The sequence below is a fragment of the Danio aesculapii genome, chromosome 18 (assembly GCF_903798145.1).
Source record: "Danio aesculapii chromosome 18, fDanAes4.1, whole genome shotgun sequence".
NCBI lineage: Eukaryota > Metazoa > Chordata > Actinopteri > Cypriniformes > Danionidae > Danio > Danio aesculapii.
The window spans coordinates 26509660-26536828 of NC_079452.1; the positions used below are offsets into that span (position 1 = coordinate 26509660).

The window sequence follows — 27169 nt, forward strand, 5'->3', positions numbered from 1 at the left end:
GAAAGATCAACATCCCATAATGCAATTCACAAGCAGAAATGAATGGGGAAAATAAAAACATGAATCGCAAATAAAGAAAAATGCTAATTTGTGGACATGTATAAACGCATGCCATTTCTGATATGATGCTGGCTTGATTTCCTGCTGTTTAAGAAAAGACTGAGCAGACGTGATCTTGTGTGGAGGGTGATTCAGGGTGTGTGTGTGTGTATGTGTGTGTGTGTGTGTGTTTGAATTTCTCTCAGATTGAGCAGAGCATTCATTCAAGAGACACTCTTTATATTATATAAATCTATAACTAATGGAAAGCTATAGTAAAGCATGACCTTTTACTATTATGCATTGTTTTATTTATAATAATGAAGACTTGCATTGAATTCTCTCCATGATCTACTGTTATACAGGAATGCACATAAAGTATAACGCATGCATTTCTGTATGATGCTGGCTTGATTTCCTGCTGTTTAAGTAAAGACTGAGCAGACGTGATCTTTGTGTTTTGAGGATGATTTAGGGAGTGTGTGTGTGTGTGTGACCTTTTACTATTATGCATTGTTTTATATATAAATAAAGAAGACTTAATTGAATTCTCTCCATAATCTACTGTTATACAGGATATGGACATAAAGTATAACACATGTAGTTTATATTTATTACAGAAAAACTGCTATCTACAGATATCTTTACAGTGTAAAACACATGCAATTCTGATTTGACGCTGTTCTGAGTTCCTGCTGTTTAAGAAAAGACTGAGCAGACGTGCTCTTTGTGTTGAGGGTGATTCAGGGTGTGTGTGTGTGTGTGTGTGTGTGTGTGTTTGAATTTCTCTCAGATTGAGCAGAGCATTCATTCAAGATACACTCTTTATCTCATATAACTAATGAAAAGTTATAGTAAAGCATGACCTTTTACTATTATGCATTGTTTTATATATAATAATGAAGACTTACACTGAACTCTCCATGATCTACTGTTATACAGGAATGCGCATAAAGTATAACGCATGCCGTTTCTGATATGATCTGGCTGATTTCCTCCCTTATAAGTAAGACTGAGCAGACGTGATCTTTGTGTTGAGGATGATTTAGGGAGTGTGTGTATGCGCGCATTTCTCTCAGATTGAGCCGAGCATTGCATTCAAGATACACTCTTTACACTTAAAAAAATTACCTTTGCTGTTTGTTCAAACTACTTGATCTGAAACTGCACAATACTTGAGGTTTTGGTTTTGCGACAACTTAATTGTTTTATGTTCAGTCCACTTAAATTTGTAAAACTAACAAGTTAACTTAATTCCTTCATGTTGTCCCAACACAATCACGGTGTGGAACCCAGCATTTCTTACAGTGTATCTGATATACATGTCTAACTAATGGAAAGCTATAGTAGGCATGACCTTTTACTATTATGCATTGTTTTATATATAAATAAAGAAGACTTACACTGAATTCCTCCATAATTTACTGTTATACAGGAATGCACATAAAAGTATAACACATGCATTTATATTTATTACAGAAAACTGCTATTCAACAGATATCTTACAGTGTAAAACACATGCAATTTCTGATTTGACGCTGGCCTGAGTTTCCTGCTGTTTAAGTAGACTGAGCGGATGTGTTTGAGAGTGATTCGGGGTGTGTGTGTATGTGTGTGTTTCTTTCAGATTGAGCTGAGCATTGCATTCAAGATCCAGTCATTATCTTATTAAATTTACAACTAATGGAAAGTTATTGTCAAGTACGACCATTACTTGTATGCATTGTTTTATATATAAATAAAGAAGACTTGCATTGAATTCTCTCCATGATCTACTGTTATACAGGAATGCACATAAAGTATAACACATGCGATTTCTGATATGATGCTGGCTTGATTTCCTGCTGTTTAAGTAAGACTGAGCGGACGTGATCTTTGCGTATGAGGTGATTTAGGGCGTGTGTGTGTTTTCTCTCAGATTGAGCAGAGCTGGCAGGAGTCGTGCCTCCCTTGGTTTGCTGTCACCTATGAGTTTCTCCAGCAGCCCATCAACAGCAGGGGGCGCCTCATCCTCCTACACACCGCTGCACCTTTGAGAAGAATTGCAGCGCGCTCCAGCGACAGCTCCACGACGGCCACACAAACACACACCCGAGAAAACACACACCCGAGGCCTTCTGACGCTTAACTGAGATCTAATGTGTGCCGAACACAAGGCTGACACAACAAGTGCTGTACATCCGCTTTTAACTAGTTTGTGTGGGATGAACTTTGTGCATGTTTTTTCCACGCAAAGGTTATTTCAGTCAACAAAAACTACTAAAACTCAGGCCTGGTAGCCAGCCTGGTGGTTCTTTTCTCAAAAAGTGGACCTTATCGCACTTATCTACCTCATTTTCTATTCAATTATGAGGTTTAAATACTGCATTTTAGGCATACTTAAATGTTTGCTGGAGAAGTCTCTTCTGATCACAGATTCATTCATTCATTCATTCATCCATCCTCCTTTGGTTTAGTCTCTATTTCAAAGGTCACCACAACCGCCAATTATTCCAGCATGTTTTAGCAGATACCCTTCCAGCTGCAACCCAGTACTGGAAAACATCCATACACACTCATCCACACACACTCATACACTACTGCCAATTTAGTTAATCAATTCCCCTAAAACGAATGTGTTTGGACTGTGGGCGAAACCCTTAGGAACCCTGCCAACACGTGGAGAACATTCAACTCCACACAGAAACACCCAGCCGAGAGTCGAACCAGCAACCTTCTTGCTGTAAGGCCACAGTGCACATCACTGAGCCACCGTGCTGCCTATCAGATTCAAAAATACATTAAAGGGCACTATTTACCCCTTTTTACATATTGGCTGTGTCAGATAAACAGCACAGTGACAGACATGAAGAAAGCAGATCTCACGTAACGTTTGTGAGAAAAACTACAGTAAGAATTTTACTAATGATTATTGATGTATTTGTTGTGGAGTTCATTCTTAATTCTAAACTTGTAAAACTTGATCACATTTGATGATGACTGATGATCACAGAGAGCTGAACAGATCTTTAATCCTGTCCTGTCTTGTTGATTTATATATGTGTTACTATGGAGACATGTTAAAATACGTCTGTCAATCAATTTGGTGGGTGGGGAAACCGTACTCCTACATCACATTGGGGTCGGCCTCAAAATAGGAGGGATTTGGATGCTATTTTAACGTCAGGAAATATAAAAAAGAGACTTATTGTGTTCTATCAGCCCAATATGACAGTGGACACACTAAACCTGCACACACTTCTGTACAAACAGCTTACAAAAGTGGATTTTCATCATAGGTTTCCCTTTAAAAATAGCTACACATTATTACAATTAAAAATAAAATGTTCCTATAAGATTTAATAGTAAAATGTACTTTATTTATAATGTGACGTAAAGCTGAATTTTCTGCATCATTACAGCAGAACAATGACATTTGTTATTTGTTTCAAACTACTTATTTAAATTAAGCTGAAACAACAAATTGTTGAGTATTTTTGGGGGATAACTTAATTGTTTTATGTTCAATCCACTTAAATTGGTAAAAACCAATAAGTTAAAGGTGCTGTTTGTAAGTGTATTACTCATCTAAAGCATAAAAATACCATGTTATGTTTGCAGATATTTCAGAAACATGCTCAGTGAACATTCTTGTTTATCTGAAAAACAATGCCGAAGTCAGATATTCTGCTTTGAAAATGTGAGTTACGCACCGGAACGTCTGTCTTAAACCGCCCAATGGCAGTTTAGCCAATAATATTTCAGCACCCTGGGTTGCTTTGGTGGAAAACCACGTCTTTTATTCATTCAGTCAGGAAGGCTCTCAAAGCATGTGCCCTTGACCAAAATGTGACCTTCAGTGGACAGTAGCAGACTTTGAAATGAGACGCAGATTCAGAGTTCCACATGAGGTTATTTGTTAGGGTTCTGCCACTCTGGTCTTGTAAATTCTTGTTTTGGTGGCAGAATCCGGACACTAGCTCTGTTTTGTCTTGTCCTGTAGTGCTTGGCTCGAGTTTTCTTGGGTCGAGCACTTGTTTTGTCATTGTCTGGGTGCGCGCCGTCATAGGTGCATGCGGACCGTGCGCACTAGCGCTCTTGTACTCGTGTTTGTGTTGTTCGTTTCATTCTCAGCATCTCCGTCTAGTTGGTTTCGGTTTTGGCTGGCGCTGAGATGAAACATGCGCGTTGCATTTATGTGAGCGCACGGTAAGTGTTTTCACTTATCGTGTGCTCGTGTCTTGCGTCTGTCAAAGCACGTGGCTCTGTGTTACATTGTCGCGTGCTTTTGTTGTGTGCTTCAGTGTTGTTTTGTCTCGTCATAAGAACGCGCGGTTAATGAGTTCTCTCATTGGCTGCGTGTTCTTGTCCTGTTTTATGTGAGCACCTGGCTTGTGTTGTCTCTTTGTGTCAGGTGCTCTCCCGTCTATCGTCTAGTCCCACCCTCCTTGTTAACCCATTATTAGTTTATTAGATTCACATGTCTAACACCTGTTTTGTTCACCTGTGTTAATTTACTCCTGCTTATATTCTCCTCATGTCTGCTGTCCTGTGCCAGTTCGTCGTCTATACTTTCCCTGTGTTCCTGCTCTAGCCTTGTCTTGTCAGCCCAACCAAGTTTGTGTTATAGTTATGTGTTTTCCCCCTCGGGGTGGTTTTTGTTGTTGTTTTGTTTTATTTAATTAATAAATCATCTTGTTTTTGCATTTGAGTCCTCGCTCCCTTTTTCCTCTTACCGACCGTGACAGTTATTAATTAGCAAATTATATAAATATTACAAATATAAACATTAGGTGAGCAGGTTACATTGTATCCCTGTGTCCTAACAACATGCTACGTGATAAGATTTGCAGTGATAAGCAATTGGCTGTTTGCACCAGACGAAAAAGACAGAACTTATAAATACAGCCATTCAGAAGCACAGAATAGTGCACTCACTGCACTCCGACATAATGGTAAAGCTTATAATCTAATTAATCCATACCTCTTTAACATTATTAATGTAGATGCTGAATCACTGATATTTGTTGGTTCACACTGAGTCACAGCTCTAAAGTTCAATTTCGAACAATTTATTTATTTTCCAGATCTGAGGTGAACTATATATGTCATGTAAAATGGAATCCTGTTGTTCAGCTGTGAGTAACAGAAGCTGCTTCTTATATATTAATTTGAGGTGTTGGTTAGGACAAAAACCTTTTAATATGGAAAATATTCCTTCTATCGCGTGCCGTTGCTTTTATATAGACCACGGTTAAAATCAGCCTTAGGCTCGATAGTCAGACTTGCTGCTCAATCTGGCAACCTGCGCTTGTGATTGTTTTGATCCAGGAATGTAATACCTAGTTCAACCACTGGGTGTCAAACTTCCATACTGCACCTTTATCTTAATTCCTTCATGTAGTCCCAACACAAATCAATGTGGAAACGCAAGTATTTTTTTACAGTGTGTCACATTATCCTTTAGAAATAACTTTAATATGATTTTATGATAAGAAAAAGATTTGTAATCAGCTGTGTTGTGGAAACCATGACACATTTTAGATTTCAAAATCAAAAACTGAATATATTTGATATAGAATCTTTTGTATATATTTACATATTTGATATAGACTTCTTTACTGTCACTTTTGATTAAATTAATGTGTCCTCTTTCCAAAAAATAAAAACAAATCAATCTTACTGACTCTGCTCTTCTAAAACTGCAGTGTATATTCCAGCATTGTTTTGAAATATGAATGTTGGTGGTCATCCGCTGAGGAATGTTCCAGGTTAAATAAGCTGACAGATTTGCGGATGCAGTGGAAATGTAGCCGGACGAACATTCAACTTTCATTACAAGCGGATCCTGCATCTGCTTCTCTTTTTATTTACACAAACACAGAAGGACGAGCTGAACATTTTTTTCTGTGGTAATCCACAGCACGAACACACACTGACTTGGGCAGACCACATTTCTTTGTTAACTCAGCTAAAAAAAAATATATATATATATATATATATATATATATATATTATATATATATATATATATACACACACACATACAGCTTAAGACTGCGATTGGCCACTTTTCACATCAGTCAATCAATTCTTGAACTTAAGTAATTATTCTAAGCACAGTGCTGTGATCGTACGCTTCAGGGAACAGCCAATGCTGATCACATCAATGTTTTTGTACGCATCAAAGGATTAAGTGTTAATTTTTTCTTTCATTATTCAGCGATTCCTCCGCGTACCACTAGGAGGAGTGGTACGCGTACCACAGTTTGAGAACCACTGTATTAAGGAAACTTACTCTTAATCAGGTTTGTACAGGGTCAAATTTAATTTAATTAAGCCTTTGACTTGAATGAGGCTGAAATAAATGAGTCTTGAATAAAATTTTAGACTTATACAGACAACCAGGCTCATTCTGAAAATGTACCCCTATATACATTTCTGGAGAGCGTCAAATACATCCAAAGGGTACGTTTGTTTGCAGTTTTTTCACAATCCACCAGACGCTGTGTATGTTTTTCGATCTCAAATTTCTCTCATGAGTGTCATTCGCGCTTCATGTTCTCGCGTAAATCCACCAGTGGCCGCTGTTAACTGACTGACTGACCGACTGACTGACCAACCAACCGATCCCCCACCCCCCACCTTCCCTAAACCAAATGACAGTGTTTTCAAAGCAATCCAGAAAATCCTCGCCTGATTTTTACCATGTTTTCAGATTTTACCACATTCTCACCCTGTTATTTACTTGTTTATTTATTTATTTTTTTTTAGCTTCTTTTTTGTTTTACCTGCTTTCGGTAACTGTTCTTCGCCAGACTCAAACCTCATCATTGTGATCAACTCCTCTCTGCGTCTCAAGTCTGCCGACATATATGGTGAACGACTAGACAAACTGGTCACAGCGGTAAAGCTGTCTACATGGAGGTACTGTAAGCGGTCAGCTGGTAAGCACATACCACCCGTAGCATTCGTTTTAAAGACGAAATGCAGTCATACGTACCTCTGGCTACATAATTCGTGATCTCCAGAAATGTATACAGGGGTACGTTTTCAGAATGAGACTCTGTTGCATACAGGGTTAAGCAGTAAGGATTATTTATCTAATGGCCTGGTAAAAAGATTTTATGTAGTAATGTAAAAATGTAGTGATTTCTGAGCCATATATATTTAAATAAAGTGTCACAAAAGCAAACTCTAGCTGTATACTCACTTTTCTTTCAACATATCTTTCAAAATAAATTGACAAGATCTAAAAAACTATAATAAACTAAATGCAATAACAACAGTCTGCAAAGATCAGAGTTAGGTCAGTGCACATGCACTTTAGGGGAATTGATGAACTAAATTGGCTGTAGTGTATGAGTGTGAATGAGTGTGTATGGGTGTTTCCCAGTACTGGGTTGCAGCTGGAAGGGCATCCACTGCGTAAAACATATGCTGGAATAGTTGGCGGTTCATTCGTTGTGGTGACCCCTGATAAATGATGGACTGAGCCGAAGAAAAATTAATAAATGAAGACTTTTTAAGACTTCTGTATCATTGAAGCATTTTCAAGGATCTCCAGCAGCCATATAAACCCTGAACAATAAAAGCAGAGATATAGATACAGACAATACCATATAGATTGCGGTGAGGACAGACACTGGCCTACATTCACAAGAACAGAGAAACCTTCCCAAGCTCCAGGCGCTCCAGAATAACTCCATATCATCACACAACAACAATCAAACAGGCTATATGTCCTTCTGCTGCTCTTTTCTATACTTGTGAGCACACATAAACATGCTAGCCTACACTTTCAATCATTCATTCATTTTCTTTTCGGCTTAGTCCCTTTTTAATCTGCAGTAGCCACTGCAAAATGAACTGCCAACTGTGGATGCCCTTCCAACTGCAACCCAGTACTGGAAAACACCCATAGACACTCACATTCACACAGACTCATACACTACGGCCAATTTAATTCATCAATTCCCTCTCATACACTATGGAAAATTTAGTTTATTCAATTCCCCTATAGCCAGGGCTTAATTTGTGCCGGAACACGCCGGATCCAGATCCGGCACCTCATTTTACCGGTCCTCCTCCTCAACTGCCCTCCTCCCTGTCCGCAGTTCACTTTCACTTTCTTACACGACTCCCAAGCCTCTTCACTTTAATCCACAACACCCATCCCCATCTCCAACCCACCCCAGGCCTTTACTTTCGTCCACGACACCCCTTCGCCAAACACTGGCAAACCCCCCGCCTCATCTCTCCACTTTCACGTGCGACCCAGGCGGCCTTCTAGGACGGCAGAATAGAGAGGGCGGTGTCTGAGACTAAACAGTCCTCACTTTCATCCGTGACACTACCCATACCAGTACTTGCTGTTGTAAGCGCAATCACACCCCCGTCTCCCGTTTTCACTTTCGGTTTGAAGACGGCATGATCATCGTTTGCCTAGAGTGCCAGTTCAGCTTGATCCGGCCCAGTGCGCAACACATCTCCATTCTCAGGTAAAATGCTGGACCCGTCACCCCGATCTGTTCCAGGACCTTGCAATTCACAAATTAAGCACTGCCTATAGCTCACGTGTTTGGACTGTGGGGGAAACCAGTGCACCCAGAGGAAACCCACGCCAACACGGGGAGAACAAGAATGAATGATTACTGCCCCCTGTTGGTGCAGAAAGACAAACCCTCTCATGCAGACACAGAACACAGCTCTCGAATCAGTTGGCTTTCGTCTGTTGGTGTGTTCACTTGCAGCTTTTTGGTCCAGATGGAACCAGATGTGAGCAGACAACAACAGAGTTGTTTTTTTGTGAGCGCTAGTTGTTTTATGCTGGCATAGTGCGTCCCGACCTTTATCTTTTGTGCTGCACTTTGGCCAACTTAATGGACCGTTTTCACATTTGCATGTTTTGTCATTTGTAAACTTTGAGCGCAGTGAATGGGAGAGTACAAACAATCATCTATTTGCAATCCTATTTGCTGAAATAATAAAGGAAAAACTCCACGATGGTGTTATCAAAATTTCAGAAGGAAAATGAGAGCGTGAGCCAGAAGAGGGAATAATGTCAGATTTACAGTCCTGTCCTCATACACACTGCATTACACACACCTCACACAAGCGATCGTTCATTTTTTGTCATTGATGCAAAGAAATAATACATAAATACACATAAATGTTCATCCGTTTTTTTAAAAACCTTAATATTAAGAAGTTTTAAGGATTTAAGATGCTGATGTCATAACAGTCTTGTGAAAAGGCTCCATGGTGTTTCAGAAAGGTAGTGGAATATTGAGAAGTGTGTTTGTGATACCTGTCTCCAGTATCCGCCGGTGTAACAGGCCTGTGGGGAGAAAAGCCTCGTCTTTACAGGATCGGATCTGCGTTCCCACCAGGTCAGAGTTAGTGGCGAGGATGCGAGCGCTTTCCTCATTCAGATTCACACCAGCCATTGACGCCACGTCATTAATATCATCGTCATCTCTGGAACATAAAACACACACAAGACAAACTTCAGTCTGATCTCACTGGACATTATGTTAAATTATTAGTCGGCCTGCCATATTTAAATTTTTTGCAAAAAATGCCCAAGTGATGCCCATAGTATTTCCTATTATATTTTTTTCTTCTGGAGAATGTACTTTTTTAACTACACAGAACATAACCAAAGATAACATTAACCACGTTAGTGAAAATAGCCAATGATTTACATTTAGCTGCAGAGCGAGGCTGTATCTCATTAGTAGTTTTACTTGATCTCAGTGCTGCATTCGACACTATCGATCATGACATCTTCATAGATCACTTATATTTTACAGGTGTCCAGGAACAAGTCATACTTAACTGACCGTTACCAGTTTGTAAATATATATGAACAGCTTTCACAAGTCAGGCCAGTAAAGTATGGGGTGCCTCAAGGATCAGTTTTAGGCCCTTTGCTGTTTACAATATACATGCTTCCCCTGGGAGACATTATTAGAAGACATGGGATCAGCTTTCACTGCTATGCAGATGATACTCAATTGTATATTTCAACTAAACCTGACGAGATGTCTAAACTGTTTCAGATAACTGAGTGTATTAAAGATGTTAAAGACTGGATGACCAACAATTATCTTCTCTTAAACTCAGACAAAACAGATATATTACTTATTGGGCCTAAATCCTGTACACAGCATATCTCACAACTCCACCTACAATTAGAGGGATACAAAGTTAGCGTTAGCTCTACTATAAAAGACCTGGGTGTCATATTAGACAGCAATTTAACTCTAACAGGAGAAAATCATATATCTAATGTGACAAAAACTGCTTTCTTTCATCTGAGAAATATCGCTAAGTTACGAAGTATTCTATCCATCTCAGATGCAGAAAAACTAGTCCATGCTTTTATGACTTCTAGGCTGGACTACTGTAATGCACTGTTTGCTGGCTGCCCAGCATCCTCTATTAACAAACTTCAGCTAGTACACAATGCAGCTGCCAGAGTTCTTACCAGGTCTAGAAAATATGATCACATCACCCCAATTTTATCCTCCTTACACTGGCTGCCTGATTATATTTATATTGCTTCTTACCTACAAAGCTTTAAATAATCTAGCTCCTGTTTATCTAACCAACCTTTTGTCTCACTACAATCCAACTCGCTCTTTAAGATCTCTAAACTCGGGGCTTCTGGTAGTACCTAGAATAGCAAAGTCGAGTAAAGGAGGTCGAGCCTTCTCATTTATGGCTCCTAAACTCTGGAATAGCCTTCCTGATAATATCCGAGGCTCAGACACACTCTCGCAGTTCAAAACTAGATTAAAGACCTATCTTTTTAGTAAAGCATACACTCAATGCATCACATAACAACACCATGTATGAGTTTGCTCCATGCAGGTGAGTGGGTTTGACAAACCACCGGTAGGACACATTCCTTCTGTCTTAATGCACCAGATATTTAGTTAAAACACTCCTAAAAATCCTATAAAAAGTCATATTAAACACCCAGAACAGAATATCTAGTCAAATAGTATTTACTGTCATCATGGCAAAGATAAAATAAATCAGTTATTAGAGATGAGTTATTAAAACTATTATGATTAGAAATGTGTTGAAAAACTCTTCACTCCGTTAAACAGAAATTGGGGAAAAAAAAAACAGGAGGGCTAATAATTCAGGGTGGCTAATAATTCTGGCTTCAACTGTATATATATATATATATATATATATATATATATATATATATATATATATATATATATATATATATATATATATATATATATATATATATATATATATATTCTAACTCTAAAATATGAAAAATACAACAAAAATAAATTTCTAAAATACGACAAAGAGGCGACGCGGTAAGTAGTGCTGTCACCTCACAGCAAGAAGGTCGCTGGTTCGAGCCTCGGCTTGGTCAGTTGGCAATTCTGTGTGAAGTTTGCATGTTCTCTAAAAATAGAGTTAAATAGTTAATAAAGGGACTAAGCCGGAAAGAAAATAAATAAATATGATTTTTTTTTATAATACTACAAAAACAACACTGACTGAATTCCACTCAAAGCATTGAGACACATATAGCATTGCCTTAGTGTGACAGTGCTTCTCCACCCAATCACATCTCTCCTTTTCCCTGTTGCCCTGGCAATCATGTCCTAATTAGGGCACATTAGAGAGAGTTTCCCTGCAGTCACTGAGGTCAGAGGTCACCCAGCTCCACTCCCATCTAAATTAAATTAAATTAAATTAAATTAAATTAAATTAAATTAAATTAAATTAAATTAAATTAATTAAATTAAATTAAATTAAATTAAATTAAATTAAATTAAATGTAAAAAACACTATAACACAACAAAAATACTACTAATATAATACCCTAAAATGTGAAAAAAATTCTAAATATGAGAAATATGTACTACAACACTACAAAAATAAAAATTCTGAAATATGAAAGAAATCACCACTGAGTATTCAGACAAATATAACATTTCCTCAGCGTGACTGACAGCTTCTCCACCCAATCACATCTCTTCTGTTCCCTGTTGCCCTGGCAATCGTGTCCTAATTAGGGCACGTAAGAAAGTTTACTGCGCCAGCGGCCCTGCAGTCAGAGGTCAGAGGTCACCCAGCTCCACTCTCATCTGCATTTTTATCATTGATAAAATAAAATAAAATAAAATAAAATAAAATAAAATAAAATAAAATAAAATAAAATAAAATAAAATAAAATTAAATTAAATTAAATTAAATTAAATTAAATTAAAAAAACAAACATAACTAAACAAAACTAAATTAAATTAAAAGACTCTAAATATGAAACAAATACTATAACACTAAAAAAGGAAAATTCTAAAATATAAAAGATTGCTAATTTTGACAAAAAAAATATATCATCACAAAAGTAAAAATCTGACAAAAATTCCTATAATCTTACAAAAACAAAATTCTAAAATCTGAAAGATTTCTAATCATGAAAAATAATATTATAATACTACAAAAGTTACATTCTAAAATGTACAAAAGTTCTAAATATAAAAATACTATAATACAATAAAACATTATAAATATGAAAAAATAAAACATCAAAAATAAGAAAGTATTCAAAATATGAAATAAAATTACAAAGCTACAAAACACTAAAATATGAACAATTTAAAATATAAAAATAACCTCATACTACAAAAGTAAAATTCTAAAATATTAATCTTCAATTAGTTTCATTTAAAGCTGTTTTGTGTTTGAGTGTTCCTCTAAATATGAAACAAATACTATAACACTACAAAAATACAATTCTAAATTATGAAAAATTCTAAATATAAAAACACCATATCACTACAAAAATAAAATACGAAAATACGAAAGATTTCTAAATATGACAGAAAACGATAACACCACAAAAATAAAACACTAAAATATGAAAAATTATAAACATAAAAATACTAAAGTACTATAAACATTAAATTCTAAAATATGAATATAAATTGAATTAAATTATTAAATTAAATTTCAAGCTGGTCTGTGTTTGGAGTGTTACTCTAAATATGAAACAAATACTATAATACTACAAAAGTAAAATCCTAAAAATTGAAAAATTATAAACATAAAAAATAAAACAAAACAATAAATACAAAAATAAAATTACAAAATACAAAAAAAAACAACAACAGCAATGTGAGCGTTCAGACAAATATAACATTTCCTCAGTGTGACTGATAGCTTCTCCACCCAATCACATCTCTCCTCTTCCCTGTTGCCCAGGCAATCATGTCCTAATTAATAAAGTGCATTAGAGAGCATTGAGGGTCACTGAGGTCAGAGGTCAATTAAATTAAATTAAATTAAATTAAATTAAATTAAATTAAATTAAATTAAATTAAATTAAATTAAATTAAATTAAATTAAATTAAATTAAATTAAATTAAATTAAATTATAAAAAAAACACTACAATATTACAAAAATACTATACTAAAATATGAAAAAAAATAATCAGAGATGTATAGTAACGAAGTAGAACTACTTCACTACGGTACTTAAGTACTGAAAGATTGTATCTGTATCTGTACTCTTCTGGAGAATTGTTTTTTCTCCTACTTCCACTTTTACTTCAGTACATATTGTCCATGAGTTTAACACATTTAGTCTGATAGATTTTTTATGAGCTGCATCGTTACTCGTTACTAGAGGTGTCAAAATTATTGATATCGGTTCAGATCATAACCGGTTATTATGTACTGACGTCATTTATCTCCTGTGCGCGATGTCGCAATACTATGGCGAAGGAGGCGAGGGCGAGTAAATAACGATCTAGCTACAATGAAGGTGGCACAGCACATGAGCTGCTATTTCACTACTAGGGAGAAATGCTGTAAAACTCCATCTCTGCCTCTCTCATTTTGGATATTTGACCCGCTGGCGTGTTCGTGAGGTAACTTTTCCTCTCCTCTTGGCTGTTAAAGCGCTACTTGTGGATCCAGACACAAGCGTGTCTGAGGTGCGAGTTTTCTTCACTGTGTCTATTACAGATTACCTGATCACCTGACACAATCTCACGGCAATTCGTAACTTTTGATTTAGTGGCTAATTCGTATTAGTTCGTACGATCTAATTCGTACATTTTCGTACGATTTGCTCATCCCCCAATGACGGTTGGGTTTAGGGGTGGGGTTAGGTGCCACACCTCCTTTTTTAAATCGTATAAATTCATACGAATGAACTCGTACGAATTCGTACGAATTAGCCACTAAACTGACAAAACGTAAAATACTTACGTTTTCTCGTGAGATCAGGCTGGATCACCACGTATTATGCACATACAGACTATAACCGCGGCTGTTCTTCCTGCCATCGCTGAACATCGCTTTCATTTCTAAAGCCGATAGCAGCCCTTTCTGTTGAGCGGGTGAATACAATAACCAAAGACCTTGCTTGTCAGCGCTCAAAAAGCAAGCGGGATAATATTTACATGAGTTTATTTGCTATAAATGCTCATACTGTCTTCTGTGCATGTATTGGAGTTTTGCTTGATACATTCAGAAAGAGTGTTTTCTTTGAGCAGATCAAATTAAGGGTACAGTTCATATATCTGACTGCTGTACTAAAGAACAATATTGTATTATAAATAATATAGAAATATAAATATATTTATAGATTTTAATTTTAAAAATTCTTGTGTTGTGAAGAAACAAATGTAATTATGTATGGAAAGCATCGTCAATGCACTGAGATATCAAATTGAACCGAATCGATGGCATGATAATCGTAACCGAACCAAACTGTGAGACCAGTGTAGATTCACAGCGCTACTCGTTACAATTATAGACCTTTTTCTTGGCTACTGCATAGAGGGCGCCATAGCGACCAGTAGAATGTTTAGAACTTCCGTTTACAGCGTTTACAACCGGTAATTTGCGATCCGAAAATGGGCTCCAATAGCGTTTTGAGTGGATTATGGAGTGTTTTTGTGACACAAAACTTTGAAAGGTGTGTGTTAAAGCCGTTATAATCTGTCAGATCTGTGGTTCAAGTGCAAGAGAAAAACAGTACCGTAATCCATGTTTCTTTTCGTTCTGCTTAATCACGTGCCCCCCCAAAAAAGAGATTTAAAATAAACAAAACAATATGATGTCTTTTGACTCTTTTCATTAATAACTACATTACATAATACTTGTACTTTTACTACTTGAGTAGTAAATTTTGATATGAACTACTTGCAATACTTATGGCTCGTTTCCACTGACTGGTACGGTACGGTTTGGTATGGGTCACGTTTATCAGGCTTGCGTTTCCACTAACAAGGGTACCCTTTTGGTGGGCGTGGTGTATGACAGAAAGTTTCAGTCGACGTCATTCTCGCTCAAGGAAATGTCTACAATAAAGCTGTACGGGTCACTTACATATCATATGAGAAGCACTTCTCACAACACAGATGCTTCATATACATAAATACTTGTGTAGAAATGTTTATTACTAACTTTTCTATGAACATGAGTTGATTATAACTGCAGATTAATGACAGTGTGAAACAGCCTACTGTAACGTCTGTAATTATATTAAATAACTAAATAAATGAACATATATAAACACATACAGCCCTTTACAGTCTCCGATATGTTACCAACTACAGAAGAACTACATATAGCAGACATTTCATCAGTATTTAGGTTCAAAACAACACAAAATATAGGCTACAGTCAGTGAAAACCTCATCTATGTCTGTAATCTTCAGCAGCACATGTCGCCTCTGTTAGAGAGTAATTCCATCATTCCCAGTTCATATTAGTCCAAAAGGTGAAGATAATAAGTTAGCTATACATGGCATTTTGTTTACGTTTGCTGAATAATAATGTGCTCCTTTTTTCCGGCTTCTCCTTTGTTTCTTCACTCTCGCGTTTGTCTGACAGGATCGGGTTTCAAAAGCACGTCAATAATCAAGCGCAGGTTATCATCATCAGCTCAAGAAGTTTGTTATTTCAGATATAATGTTAGACGCGCACAAGCGCAAGGAAGAAAGCGAAACCGCTCGCACCTCAGACTGGCTCGTAAAAAACTACGGGGCACAGGGTAAATCTGCTCTTTTTCTTGGCTTTGTGGCTGTTCATCAAGACGGCGACAAGGTTTGTTTGAGCCCAGATTGAGCATGGCTCGTTATTATATGTATATATAATTCCGCTATAATCTCTCGCTGTGTATTTCAAACATGGCGGTTTTTTGTTTTCATTCTGGCTTGTTGCGCAAGCGAATGACGTATCTCTGTAAACCAATAGCCTTCAGCTACGCGTGTGGCTCCGCCTTTTGGTACCCTTTCTCGTGTTTGGTACCCTTTCGAAAAGGGTGCCGGAAAAGTGGTACGGTACGGTTCGGTTCAGTACACCTTTTGACAGTGGAAACGGCCATAAAAGCGTACCAAACCGAACCGTACCGTACCACTCAGTGGAAACGGGCCATTAGGTACAAAAAATGTTGAATACTTTAGTACTTCCCTTAAGTATGGTGCTTAAAGAGCACTTCTACTTCTACTCAAGTCACTTTTTGATAGAGTACTTGTACTTTTACTCAAGTCTGGGTCTCTAGTACTTTATACATCTCTGAAAAATACTACAATACAATAAAAATAAAATTCTAAAATATGGAAAATTCTAGATATTAAAAAATACTAAAATACTACATAATAAAATACTAAAATATGAACATATAATTAGCACTGTGGCCTCAAAGCAAGAAGGTCGCTGGTTCAAGTCCCAGCTGGGTCAGTTGGCATTTCTGTGTGGAGTTTGCATGTTCTCCCCGTGTTGGCGTGGGTTTCCTCTGGGTGCTCTGATTTCCCCCAACAGTCCAAACCTGTGCGCTATAGGGGAATTGACAGAGATGTATAGTAACGAAGTAGAACTACTTCACTACTGTACTTAAGTACTAAAAGGCAGTATCTGTACTTTACTGGAGTATTGTTTTTTTCTCCTACTTCCACTTTTACTTAAGTACATATTTTCGATGAGTTTGATACTTTTACTCCGATAGATTTTTTATGAGCTGCATCGTTACTCGTTACTAGAGGTGTCAAAATGGTCGAAATCGGTTCAGTAATAGATCATAACGGGTTATTACGTACTGACGTCATTTATCTCCTATGTGCGGTGTCGCAATACTATGGCGAAGGACGGAGGCGCGAGGGCGAGTGAAGGCGGCACAGCACACGAGCCGCTATTTCACTGCTACAGAGAAATGTTGTGAGACTCCCATCTCTGCCTCTCTCACTTTGGAGATTTGACCCGCTGGCCTGGTAGGCGTGTATGAGGTGCAAGTTTTCTCCACTGTGTCTATTATAGATTACCTGTGATAACCGCGTATTATACATACATAGACTGTAACCGCGGCTGTTCTTCCCGCCATTAGTGAACAACGCTTTCATTTCTAAAGCCGATAGCAGCCCTTTCTGTTCAGAAGGTGAAGACAATAACTAATCAAAGGGGTGTAAGACCTCGCCTGTCAGCGTTTAAAAAGCAGGCGGGAGAATATTTACATTAGTTTATTTGCTATAAATGCTCATACTGTCTTCTGTGCATGTATTGGAGTTTTGTTTGATACATTCAGAAAGAGTGTTTCTTTGAGCAGGTCAAATTAAGGGTACAGTTCATATATCTTACTGCTGTATTAAAGGACACAATTTTATTACAAGTAACCATTTAACTGTCACACCAAGAAAAAAACCAATAGAATTTTTTTATTTATTGCATTTCTTAATTCCTAATGTCGCTAGTTAACACAATCAATACATTTTCCCCCAACACATCCCATAATTTCTAAAATATCAGCCTCTACCAAATGGTTGAGATGTTGGTTTATGGTAAAAGTACCAGAATGAATAAATATACTATAAAAATATGAAGTTTAGGACCAATTTAATTAAAACATAATCAAAATGAAACATTTTTGAATACTAAATCATAGCCATAAGCCATAAAATATTTCAGATTTTCATTTAACAGTAATATACACGTTTTCTTTTTTTTTACAATAAAATCAAAATCAAGTGAATTAGAACGTTCGTTTACAGCGTTTACAACCAGTAATTTGTGCTCCGAAATTGGGTTTCAATAGCGTTTTGAGTGGATTATGGACTGTTTTTGTGACACACAACTTTGAAAGGTGTGTGTTAAAGCTGTTATAATCTGTCAGATCTGTGGTTCAAGCGTGAGAGAAAAACAGTATTGTAAGTCATGTTTCTTTTCGTTCTGCTTAATGACGTGCCCCCAAAAAAGAGATTTAAAATAAACAAAACAATATGATGTCTTTTGACTGCATTCTTTAATAACTACATTACACAATACTTGTACTTTTACTTTCAGTACTTGAGTAGTAAATTTTATATAAACTACTTGCAATACTTAAGTACAAAAAATGTTGAATACTTTAGTACTTCCACTTAAGTATGGTGCTTAAAGAGCACTTTTACTTCTACTCAAGTCACTTTTTGATAGAGTACTTGTACTTTTACTTAAGTCTGGGTCTCTAGTACTTTATACATCTCTGGGAATTGATGAACTAAATTTCCCATAGTGTAGGAGTGTGTGTGTGAGAATGAGTGTGTATGGGTGTTTCCCAGTAATGGGTTGCAGCTGGAAGGGCATCTGCTGTGTAAAACATTTGCTGGAATAGTTAGCAGTTCATTCCGCTGTGCTGACCTCTGATGAATAAAGAGATTTTTACGAAATATGAACACTGACTGAATTCCACTGTGAGCATTTAAACTAATACAACATTCCCACAGCATGACTGACAGCTTCTCCACCCAATCACATCTCTCCTTTTCCCCGTGTCCTAATTAATAGTGTGCATTAGAGAGAGTTTGCCTGCGGTCACCGAGGTCAGAGGTCAGCCAGCTCCACTCGCATCTGTAGCTCTGTTTCTGACACCGAGCCCCTGCAGGCGTCCTGGGCCCGAACGCCACCCTGGACACGCTGGAGATGAGTCCTGACACCCCGGCAGGAGCTGACACAGACCATTAGCACTGCGCAGAGCTAGCACGTTAGCCACACTACACACAAGTCAACAAGAGGGAGGCCGTCGCTCGATGTTAATACACTACTGAGGTATATTCATCTGTCTCGGGTTATTAATGAGCCATGCCGGACACATTCACTTTATTAAATCATTCGTTTGAGCTTTTAATCAATGGTTTTGTCCATTTATTGTCTTCAGAAACACTATGAAAAGGAGAAAACATATAAAAATTAACATGCAATTAGATTTTTGAGCTTTTAATCAAGTATTTTGACCATCTGTTGTCTTCAGAAAGACTGAAAAGGAGAAAACATAATAAAAATGACTACATAATTAGTATTCTGAGCTGTTAACCAAGTATTTTGTACATTTATTGTCATCAGATAGAGCATAAAGATGAGAAAATATAAGAAAATGTATATATAATTATTATTTTTAGATTTTAATCAGTGATTTTGTCCATTTATTGTCTTTAGAAAGACTATGAAAAGGAGAAAATATAAGAAAATGACTATACAGTTCGTATTTTGAGCTTTTAACCAAGTATTTTGTCCATTTATTGTCTTCAGAAAGAGCGTAAAAGGAAGAAAATATTAGAAAATTACTATATAATGAATATTATTAGATTTTAATCAAGGATTTTGTCCCTTTATTGTCTTCAGAAAGACTATGAAAATAGGAAAACATATATGAAAATTATTATATAATTTTTTTTTTGAGCTTTTATCCAAAGTTTTGTCCATCTATTGTTTACAGAAAGACTATAAAAAGGTGAAAATATAAGAAAATGACTATATAATTAGTATTTTTTTATTTTAACCAAATATTTTGTCCATTTATTGTCTTTAGAAAGAGTATAGAAAGGAAAAAATATAAGAAAATGACTATATGATTAATATTTTTAGATTTTTATCGAGTATTTTGTCCATTTTTTGTCTTCAGAAAGGCTATAAAAAGATAAAATACAAGAAAATTACGATATAGTTAGTATTTTGAGCTTTTAACCAAGAATTGTCCATTTATTGTCTTCAGAAAGAGCATAAAATGAAGAAAATATTAGAAAATTACTATATAATGAATATTTTTAGATTTTAATCAAGGATTTTGTCTCTTTATTGTCTTCAGAAAGACTATGAAAATAGGAAAAAATATATGAAAATTATTATATAATTGTTTTTTTTTTTACTTTTATCCAAGGTTTTGTCCATCTATTGTTTACAGAAACACTATAGAAAGGAGAAAATATAAGAAAATGACTATATGATTAATATTTTTAGATTTTTATTGAGTATTTTGTCCATTTTTTGTCTTCAGAAAGGCTATAAAAAGTTAAAATACAAGAAAATTACGATATAGTTAGAATTTTGAGCTTTTAACCAAGTATTTTGTCTATTTGTTGTCTTCAGAAAGACTATAAAAAGTTGAAAATATAAGAAAATGTCTATATAGTTAGTATTTTTAGATTTTAATCAATTATTTTGTCCATTTATTGTTTTCAAAAAGACTGCGAAAAGGAGAACATTTAAGAAAATTACTAAATATTTAGTTCTTACCAAACAATAAATGAATAGTTAATAAAAATAAATCTACATTTAATACTTCATTTTCAAGATTTTATTTAATTTTTAAATATTATATATAGATATATACACACATATTATATATAATATGCTAAATATTCAAAGATATACAGTGTTGTTGTTAACTAATATTATAAAAAATTATTATTTTAAGCATACGATTAAAAATACAAACGTAAAATAAATATTAAAATGACTAAAATTAATAATAAACTAACAAGATACATTTTTTACATGTTATTACATAAAAATATAAATTATTAAATACGTTTTTCAAATACTTTGGACTTGAGAAAAAAATTTATAATAAAAATATTATAAAACAAATAGAATTTTCTAAATAAGCTTTAATACTTGATTTTCATTTTTCTTAAGATTATGAAAAAAGGTTAAAAATGTAAACTTAAAGTTAATAAGTACTAAAATTACTAACATTAAAAATGAGCTTGGCTAAATATTTAAAAAACAAGATTAATTAATTCATTCATTAATTTTCCTTCGGCTTAGTCCCGTATTTATAAGGGGTCCCCACAGCAGAATGAACCATCAACTATTCCAGCATATGTTTTACACAGTGGATGCCCTTCCAGCCGCAACCCAGTACTGGGAAACACCCATACACACTCATTAACACACACACACACTCATACACTACAGCCAATTTAGTTCAACAATTCCATTATAGCGCATGTGTTTGGACTGGGGGAAACCAGAGCACCTGGAGGAAACCCACGCCAACACGGGGAGAACATGCAAAAAGAAACGCCAACTGACCCGGTCGGGACTCGAACCAGCGACCTTCTTGCTTCTACCTGCCAACACTCCCGTCTCCCAGGAGTCTCCTGTATTTCAGACCCATCTGCCGCCACCCTCCCGTTTTGTTTTTTCTCCCGGAAAAAAATAACTTTCGTAACTTATAAATAATTAATAAAAATATAATAAAATATATTGATTTTTCTAAATATTTACTTGATTACATACTTGATAATTTTTTTTTATATATTAAAATATTAACTTAAAGCACTAAATTAATAAGCACTAAAATTACAAAAAAATTAAAATGAAATTGTCTAAATATTTAACAAAAAACATTTTAAAAATGTATATTACATTGAACATTAAATTATTAAATATCTTGTTTTTTTCTAATTCAAAGTACATAAAATCTTGTAATAAATATGATTAACACAATTAAAATAATTAACTTAGAAATTTAAAGTAGAATTGTCACCTGGCAACTAATGGCAATTAACGCACACACACACACACACACACACACACACACACACACAATACATAAAAAACATACACACACACACACACACACACACGCACACACACACACACACACACAAACACACACCCACACGAACACACACTCATTTACACACACATATATATATGCATTGTACACACACTCAAACTCCAACATTCTAACACATACACACTCCTGCAGTGCTTAAAATATGCACACACACTCTCTTTAATACAAACAAAGAGTGAAGTCACACTCTTGATCACAGATTGATAAAAAATAATATTCTGTCCAGTTGTGAATCGTAACTAAAGTGACCGACAGCTTTCATCTGAACTTGGTTGTCATTGGCGATGGGTTGTTTGGTGTGGAGCAGCCAATCAAAAGCCTGATAGTCACGAAACACGCCGAGGGCTAAAGGGTCGTCAGTAACAAGCAAACCTGACAGCTTAATTAGACACACTGATAAAGATTTATTGGTTTATCAATCAGAGCCTGTGGCCAGACAGAGCCCTGAGCGGAGAGAGAGCGAGAGAGCGAGAGAGAGAGAGAGAGAGAGAGAGAGAGAGAGAGAGAGAGAGAGAGAGAGAGAGAGAGATGGAGAGAGAGAGAGAGAGAGAGAGAGATGGAGAGAGAGAGAGAGAGAGAGAGAGAGAGAGAGAGAGAGAGAGAGATGGAGAGAGAGATGTAGAGAGAGAGTGAGAGAGAGAGAGATGGAGAGAGAGATGTAGAGAGAGAGTGAGAGAGAGATGGAGAGAGAGATGTAGAGAGAGAGTGAGAGAGAGATGGAGAGAGAGATGTAGAGAGAGAGTGAGAGAGAGATGGAGAGAGAGAACTCTGTGAACTCTGTGACCTGTGACACACACACACAATACATAAAAAACACACACCCACATGAACACACACACATATATATGCATTGTACACACACTCAAACTCACAAAACTCTTTCTAATACATACACACTCCCACAATGCTTAAAATATGCACACAAACACTCTTACACTCTCTTTGATACACAAATACACAAATACACTTAGACACAAACACACTCTCTCTCTCTCTCTCTAAAGCACATAAACACACTCTCTAATACATAAAACACACACACACACACACACACACACACACGCACGCACACACACACACAGTGAAGCACAGGTGATTTCACTCAATCAAGCCTGACTTGACTGAAGGATGTTAGAGTGAGACCCATATTAGTGATTTCAGTGCAGATGTAGACGACTGCAGAGTGTTGCATCACCATATTGACTTCAAATTCTGTTTGAAACGGAGCCCAAACACCCAAAACAAACACACTCTCATGTACACACAGCTCCTGCCCCTCATAAACTGACATGCTGTTTACCATGGTAATAATCATAGTATCAGTCAAATACTTCTTACTGTCGATTCCATGATTGTATTGTAAATCAGCAATATACACTCACCGGCCACTTTATTAGGTACACCTTACTAGCACCAGGTTGGACCCTCTTCTGCCTTCAGAACTGCTTTAATCCTTCATGTTATAGATTCAACAAGCTACTGGAAATATTCCTCAGAGATTTTGCTCCATATTGACATGATAGCATCACACAGTCGCTGCAGATTTGTCGCCTGCACATCCATGATGCCAATCACCCGTTCCTCCACATCCCAAAGGTGCTCCATTGGATTAAGCTCTGGTGACTGTGGAGGCCATTTGAGTACAGTGAACTCCTTGTCATGTTCAAGAAACCAGTCTGAGATGATTCTGCTGGAAGTAACCATCAGAAGATGGGGACACTGTGGTCAAAAAGGGATGGACATGGTCAGCATCAATACTCAGGTAGGCTGTGGTGTTGACATGATGCTCAATTGGTACTAATGGACCCAAAGCGTGCCAAGAAAATCTCCCCCACACCATTACACCACCACCACCACCTGCCTGGACTGTTGATACAAGGCAGGATGGATCCATGCTTTCATGTTGTTGATGCCAAATTCTGACCCGACCATCCGAATGTGGCAACAGAAATGGAGACTCATCAGACCAGGCAACGTTTCTCCAATCTTCTATTGTCCAGTTTTGGTGAGCCTGTGTGAATTGTAGCCTCAGTTTCCTGTTGTTAGCTGACAGGAGTGGCACCCGGTGTGGTCCTCTGCTGCTGTAGCCCATCCGCCTCAAGGTTGGACGTGTTGTGTGTTCAGAGATGCTCTTCTGCAGGCCTCGGTTGTAACGAGTGCTTATTTGAGTAACTGTTGCCTTTCTATCAGCTGGAACCAGTCTGGCCATTCTCCTCTGACATCAACAAGGCATTTGCACCACAGAACTGCCGCTCACTGGATATTTCCTCTTTGTCAGGCCATTCTCTGTAAACCCTAGAGATGGTTGTGTGTGAAAATCCCAGTATATCAGCAGTTTCTGAAATACTCAGAGCACCCCGTCTGGCACCATGCCATGCCACGTTCAAAGTCACTTAAATCCCCTTTCCTCCCCATTCTGATGCTCGCTTTGAACTGCAGCAGATCGTCTTGACCATGTCTACATGCTTAAATGCATTGAGTTGCTGTCATGTGATTGGCTGATTAGGAATTTGCGTTAACGAGCAGTTGGACAGGTGTACCTAATAAAGTGGCCAGTGAGTGTAACAGTTTTGGATAAATTAGATACTTTTTTTTTTTTACAAAATATAAATATGACATTATTTTAAAAGAAGTGTATCATACTTATGAAACAAATACATGCTAACTTTTCTCCAAAATCTCAAAATATATAAACTTTTGTTATAATTGATAAAATGTAGGCGAAAAAATTATTACAATAAATTACAACAAATAATGATCTACTATTTCCAAGCTGTTTCAAATACATTACTTAATTAATTACATTAATTTTTAGAAAAATGTACAAATATGTACAAAAAATATAATAGTAAATTATACTAAACTATTACTGTCATCTCATTCATTTATTCATTTCCTTTTCGGCTTAGTCCTTTTAATAATCTGGGGTCACCACAGTGGAATGGACCGCCAACTTATCCAGCATATGCTCTACGCAGCAGATGCCCTTGCAGCTGCAACCCTCCTCTGGGAAACATCCATACACACTTACTCACATTCATACAATTTGGACAATTTAGCCTACCCAATTCACCTGTATATGCAAACTCCACACAGAAACGCCAACTGACCCAGCCGAGACTCGAACCAGTGACCTTCTTGCAGTGAGGCGACAGTACTACCTACTGCGCCACTGCGTCGATATTACTGTCATCTTTTTTTCATAAATTCAACAACAAAAAATAAACATACGATTGAATAAAATATATACAGACATTGCCTTAGCTGCTAACTATGTCTAAAATGAAATGCATTTAACATCTAATAATAAATATAAATGCATAGTAGTTATTATATAATTTTGTTTAATTTAGGGATTTGTTTTAAAGGGACAGTTCACCAAAACTGAAAATCTGCTCATCCTCCACGTGATCCAAACTAGTTTGAGTTGTACTGTTGAACACAAAGAAAGAAAGCTGGAACCCTGTAACCATTAACTTCAAAAGTAGGAAAAGAGTTCACCCAAAAATGAAAACTCACACACTATTTACTCTCCCTCAAGTGGTTTCAAACCTTTAAGAGTTTATTCTGTTCTCTTAAGAAGGGATTTTTATGAATGCTGAAAATCTGGAACCGTTGACTTCTACAGTATATGTTTTTTCCTCTGTCTCATTGGACGTCAATAGGCCTCCAGATACCTTCGTAATATCTTCCATTGTTTTCAACAGAATAAAGTAACTCAAACAGGTTTGAAAGAATGAGTAAATGATGACAGAATTCAAATTTTTTGCGTGAACTATCCCTTTAAAAACACTTTAAAATCTTAAATAACTATACACTGTGTTTTGAAATGCCCATGATATCAATATTGTGCATGTTGATTTATAATCACGACTGAATATGTGTCTAATTGTTTCAAACCTTTAGTAGTTGCTTTCTGTTGTTAAACACAAAAGAAGACACTTTGAAGAATGCTGAAAACCTGTAACCATCGACTTCCATAGTATTTGTTTTTCCTACTATTGAAGCCAATGGTTACAGGTTTCCAGCTTCCTTCAAAATATCTTCCTTTGTGTTCAAAAGAATAAAGAAACTCAAACAGGTTTGAAAGAATGAGTAAATGATGACAGAACTTATAATTTTGTGTGAACTATCCCTTTAAAAACACTCTTAAATCTAGTCACAGTATTTTGAAGTGCTAATGATATAAATATTGTGCATGTTTTATGCATGTTCATGATCACAACTGAATATTGGCATGTGTTTAATTGATTCAAAACTTTAGGAGTTTCTTTCTTCATAAAAAAGAACCTTCTAAAGGTTTGGAACAAGTAAAGGGTGATTATATTATATTTTTGCGTGAACTACCCCTTTAAAAACACTCTAAAATGTTCAATAATAAATGATCGTCCACTGTATTTTGAGGTGTTCATGATTTCAATATCGTGCATGTTATTTATTATGAGCATGTGTCTGCCTGTGAGTGTGAGGGCCGCCGGGGCTACTGATCTGGAGGCTGGTGGCGCGCTGCCCCCGTGTGCCCGCGGCCGGTACTGCAGCAGCTCACGGCTGTACCTGAATGTTCCTCCTCCAGGGTCATTCAGCTTGTTCTTCTGGTTTGCTGAGAGCTGGATGGTGACGCCCGCGGGGCATCTGCCTGTCTGGAGGGCCGCAGGCTTCCCTAAAGTACCTGGGAAAACACAATACTGCATTATCACAAACGCGCACACACACACCTATCAAACATGCTTCTGGCTGGAGCTCAAGCAGGTCAGCTCTGGCAGACGCATGTCATATTTCATGCAAAGACACTGCATTGTGCATAAAGATGTTTAGAAAAATACACAAACATTAGGATTTTCTGCATTGTGAGTTTTTTCTGACTATTTAATAGATTTGATGTTAAAGTTTTACTGTTGTGCATCTGCAGGCTTTGAGTTTACTTGACTTTAAGATTAGGACACCTTCAGTCATAAAATTAAACCATTTAATAATGAAATACTAATAATAATATCAATAATAACAGAAATTTAAATAACTGCCTAATGTTTTCAATAAAATTCATTTTTCTTTTTTAATTGGATTTTTTTTTTGCAGTAAATTAATTCTGCCATTTTTTTAGACTCGTCATATTTCATGCAAAAACACTGCATTTTGCATAAAGGTATTAAAGTAACATTAGAATTTTCTGCATTGTGAGTTTTTTTCTGACTATTAAATAGATTTGATGCTAAAATTTTACTTTTGTGATGCATCTGTAAGCTTTTAGAGTTCACTTGA

At 36.4% G+C, this 27169-nt stretch overlaps 1 protein-coding gene across 1 annotated transcript in view; it reads right to left on the bottom strand.

The window, feature by feature from the left end:
- LOC130245889 (transcription initiation factor TFIID subunit 4) overlaps positions 1-27169 on the bottom strand; it is a 235191-nt gene that overhangs the window by 162752 nt on the left and 45270 nt on the right. The window contains exons 9-10 of the mRNA XM_056478679.1: positions 26465-26579; positions 9329-9498 (exon numbers count right to left, since the gene is read on the bottom strand). Coding sequence (XP_056334654.1) covers positions 9329-9498; positions 26465-26579 — 285 coding nt within the window. The remainder of the gene's footprint in view (positions 1-9328; positions 9499-26464; positions 26580-27169) is intronic.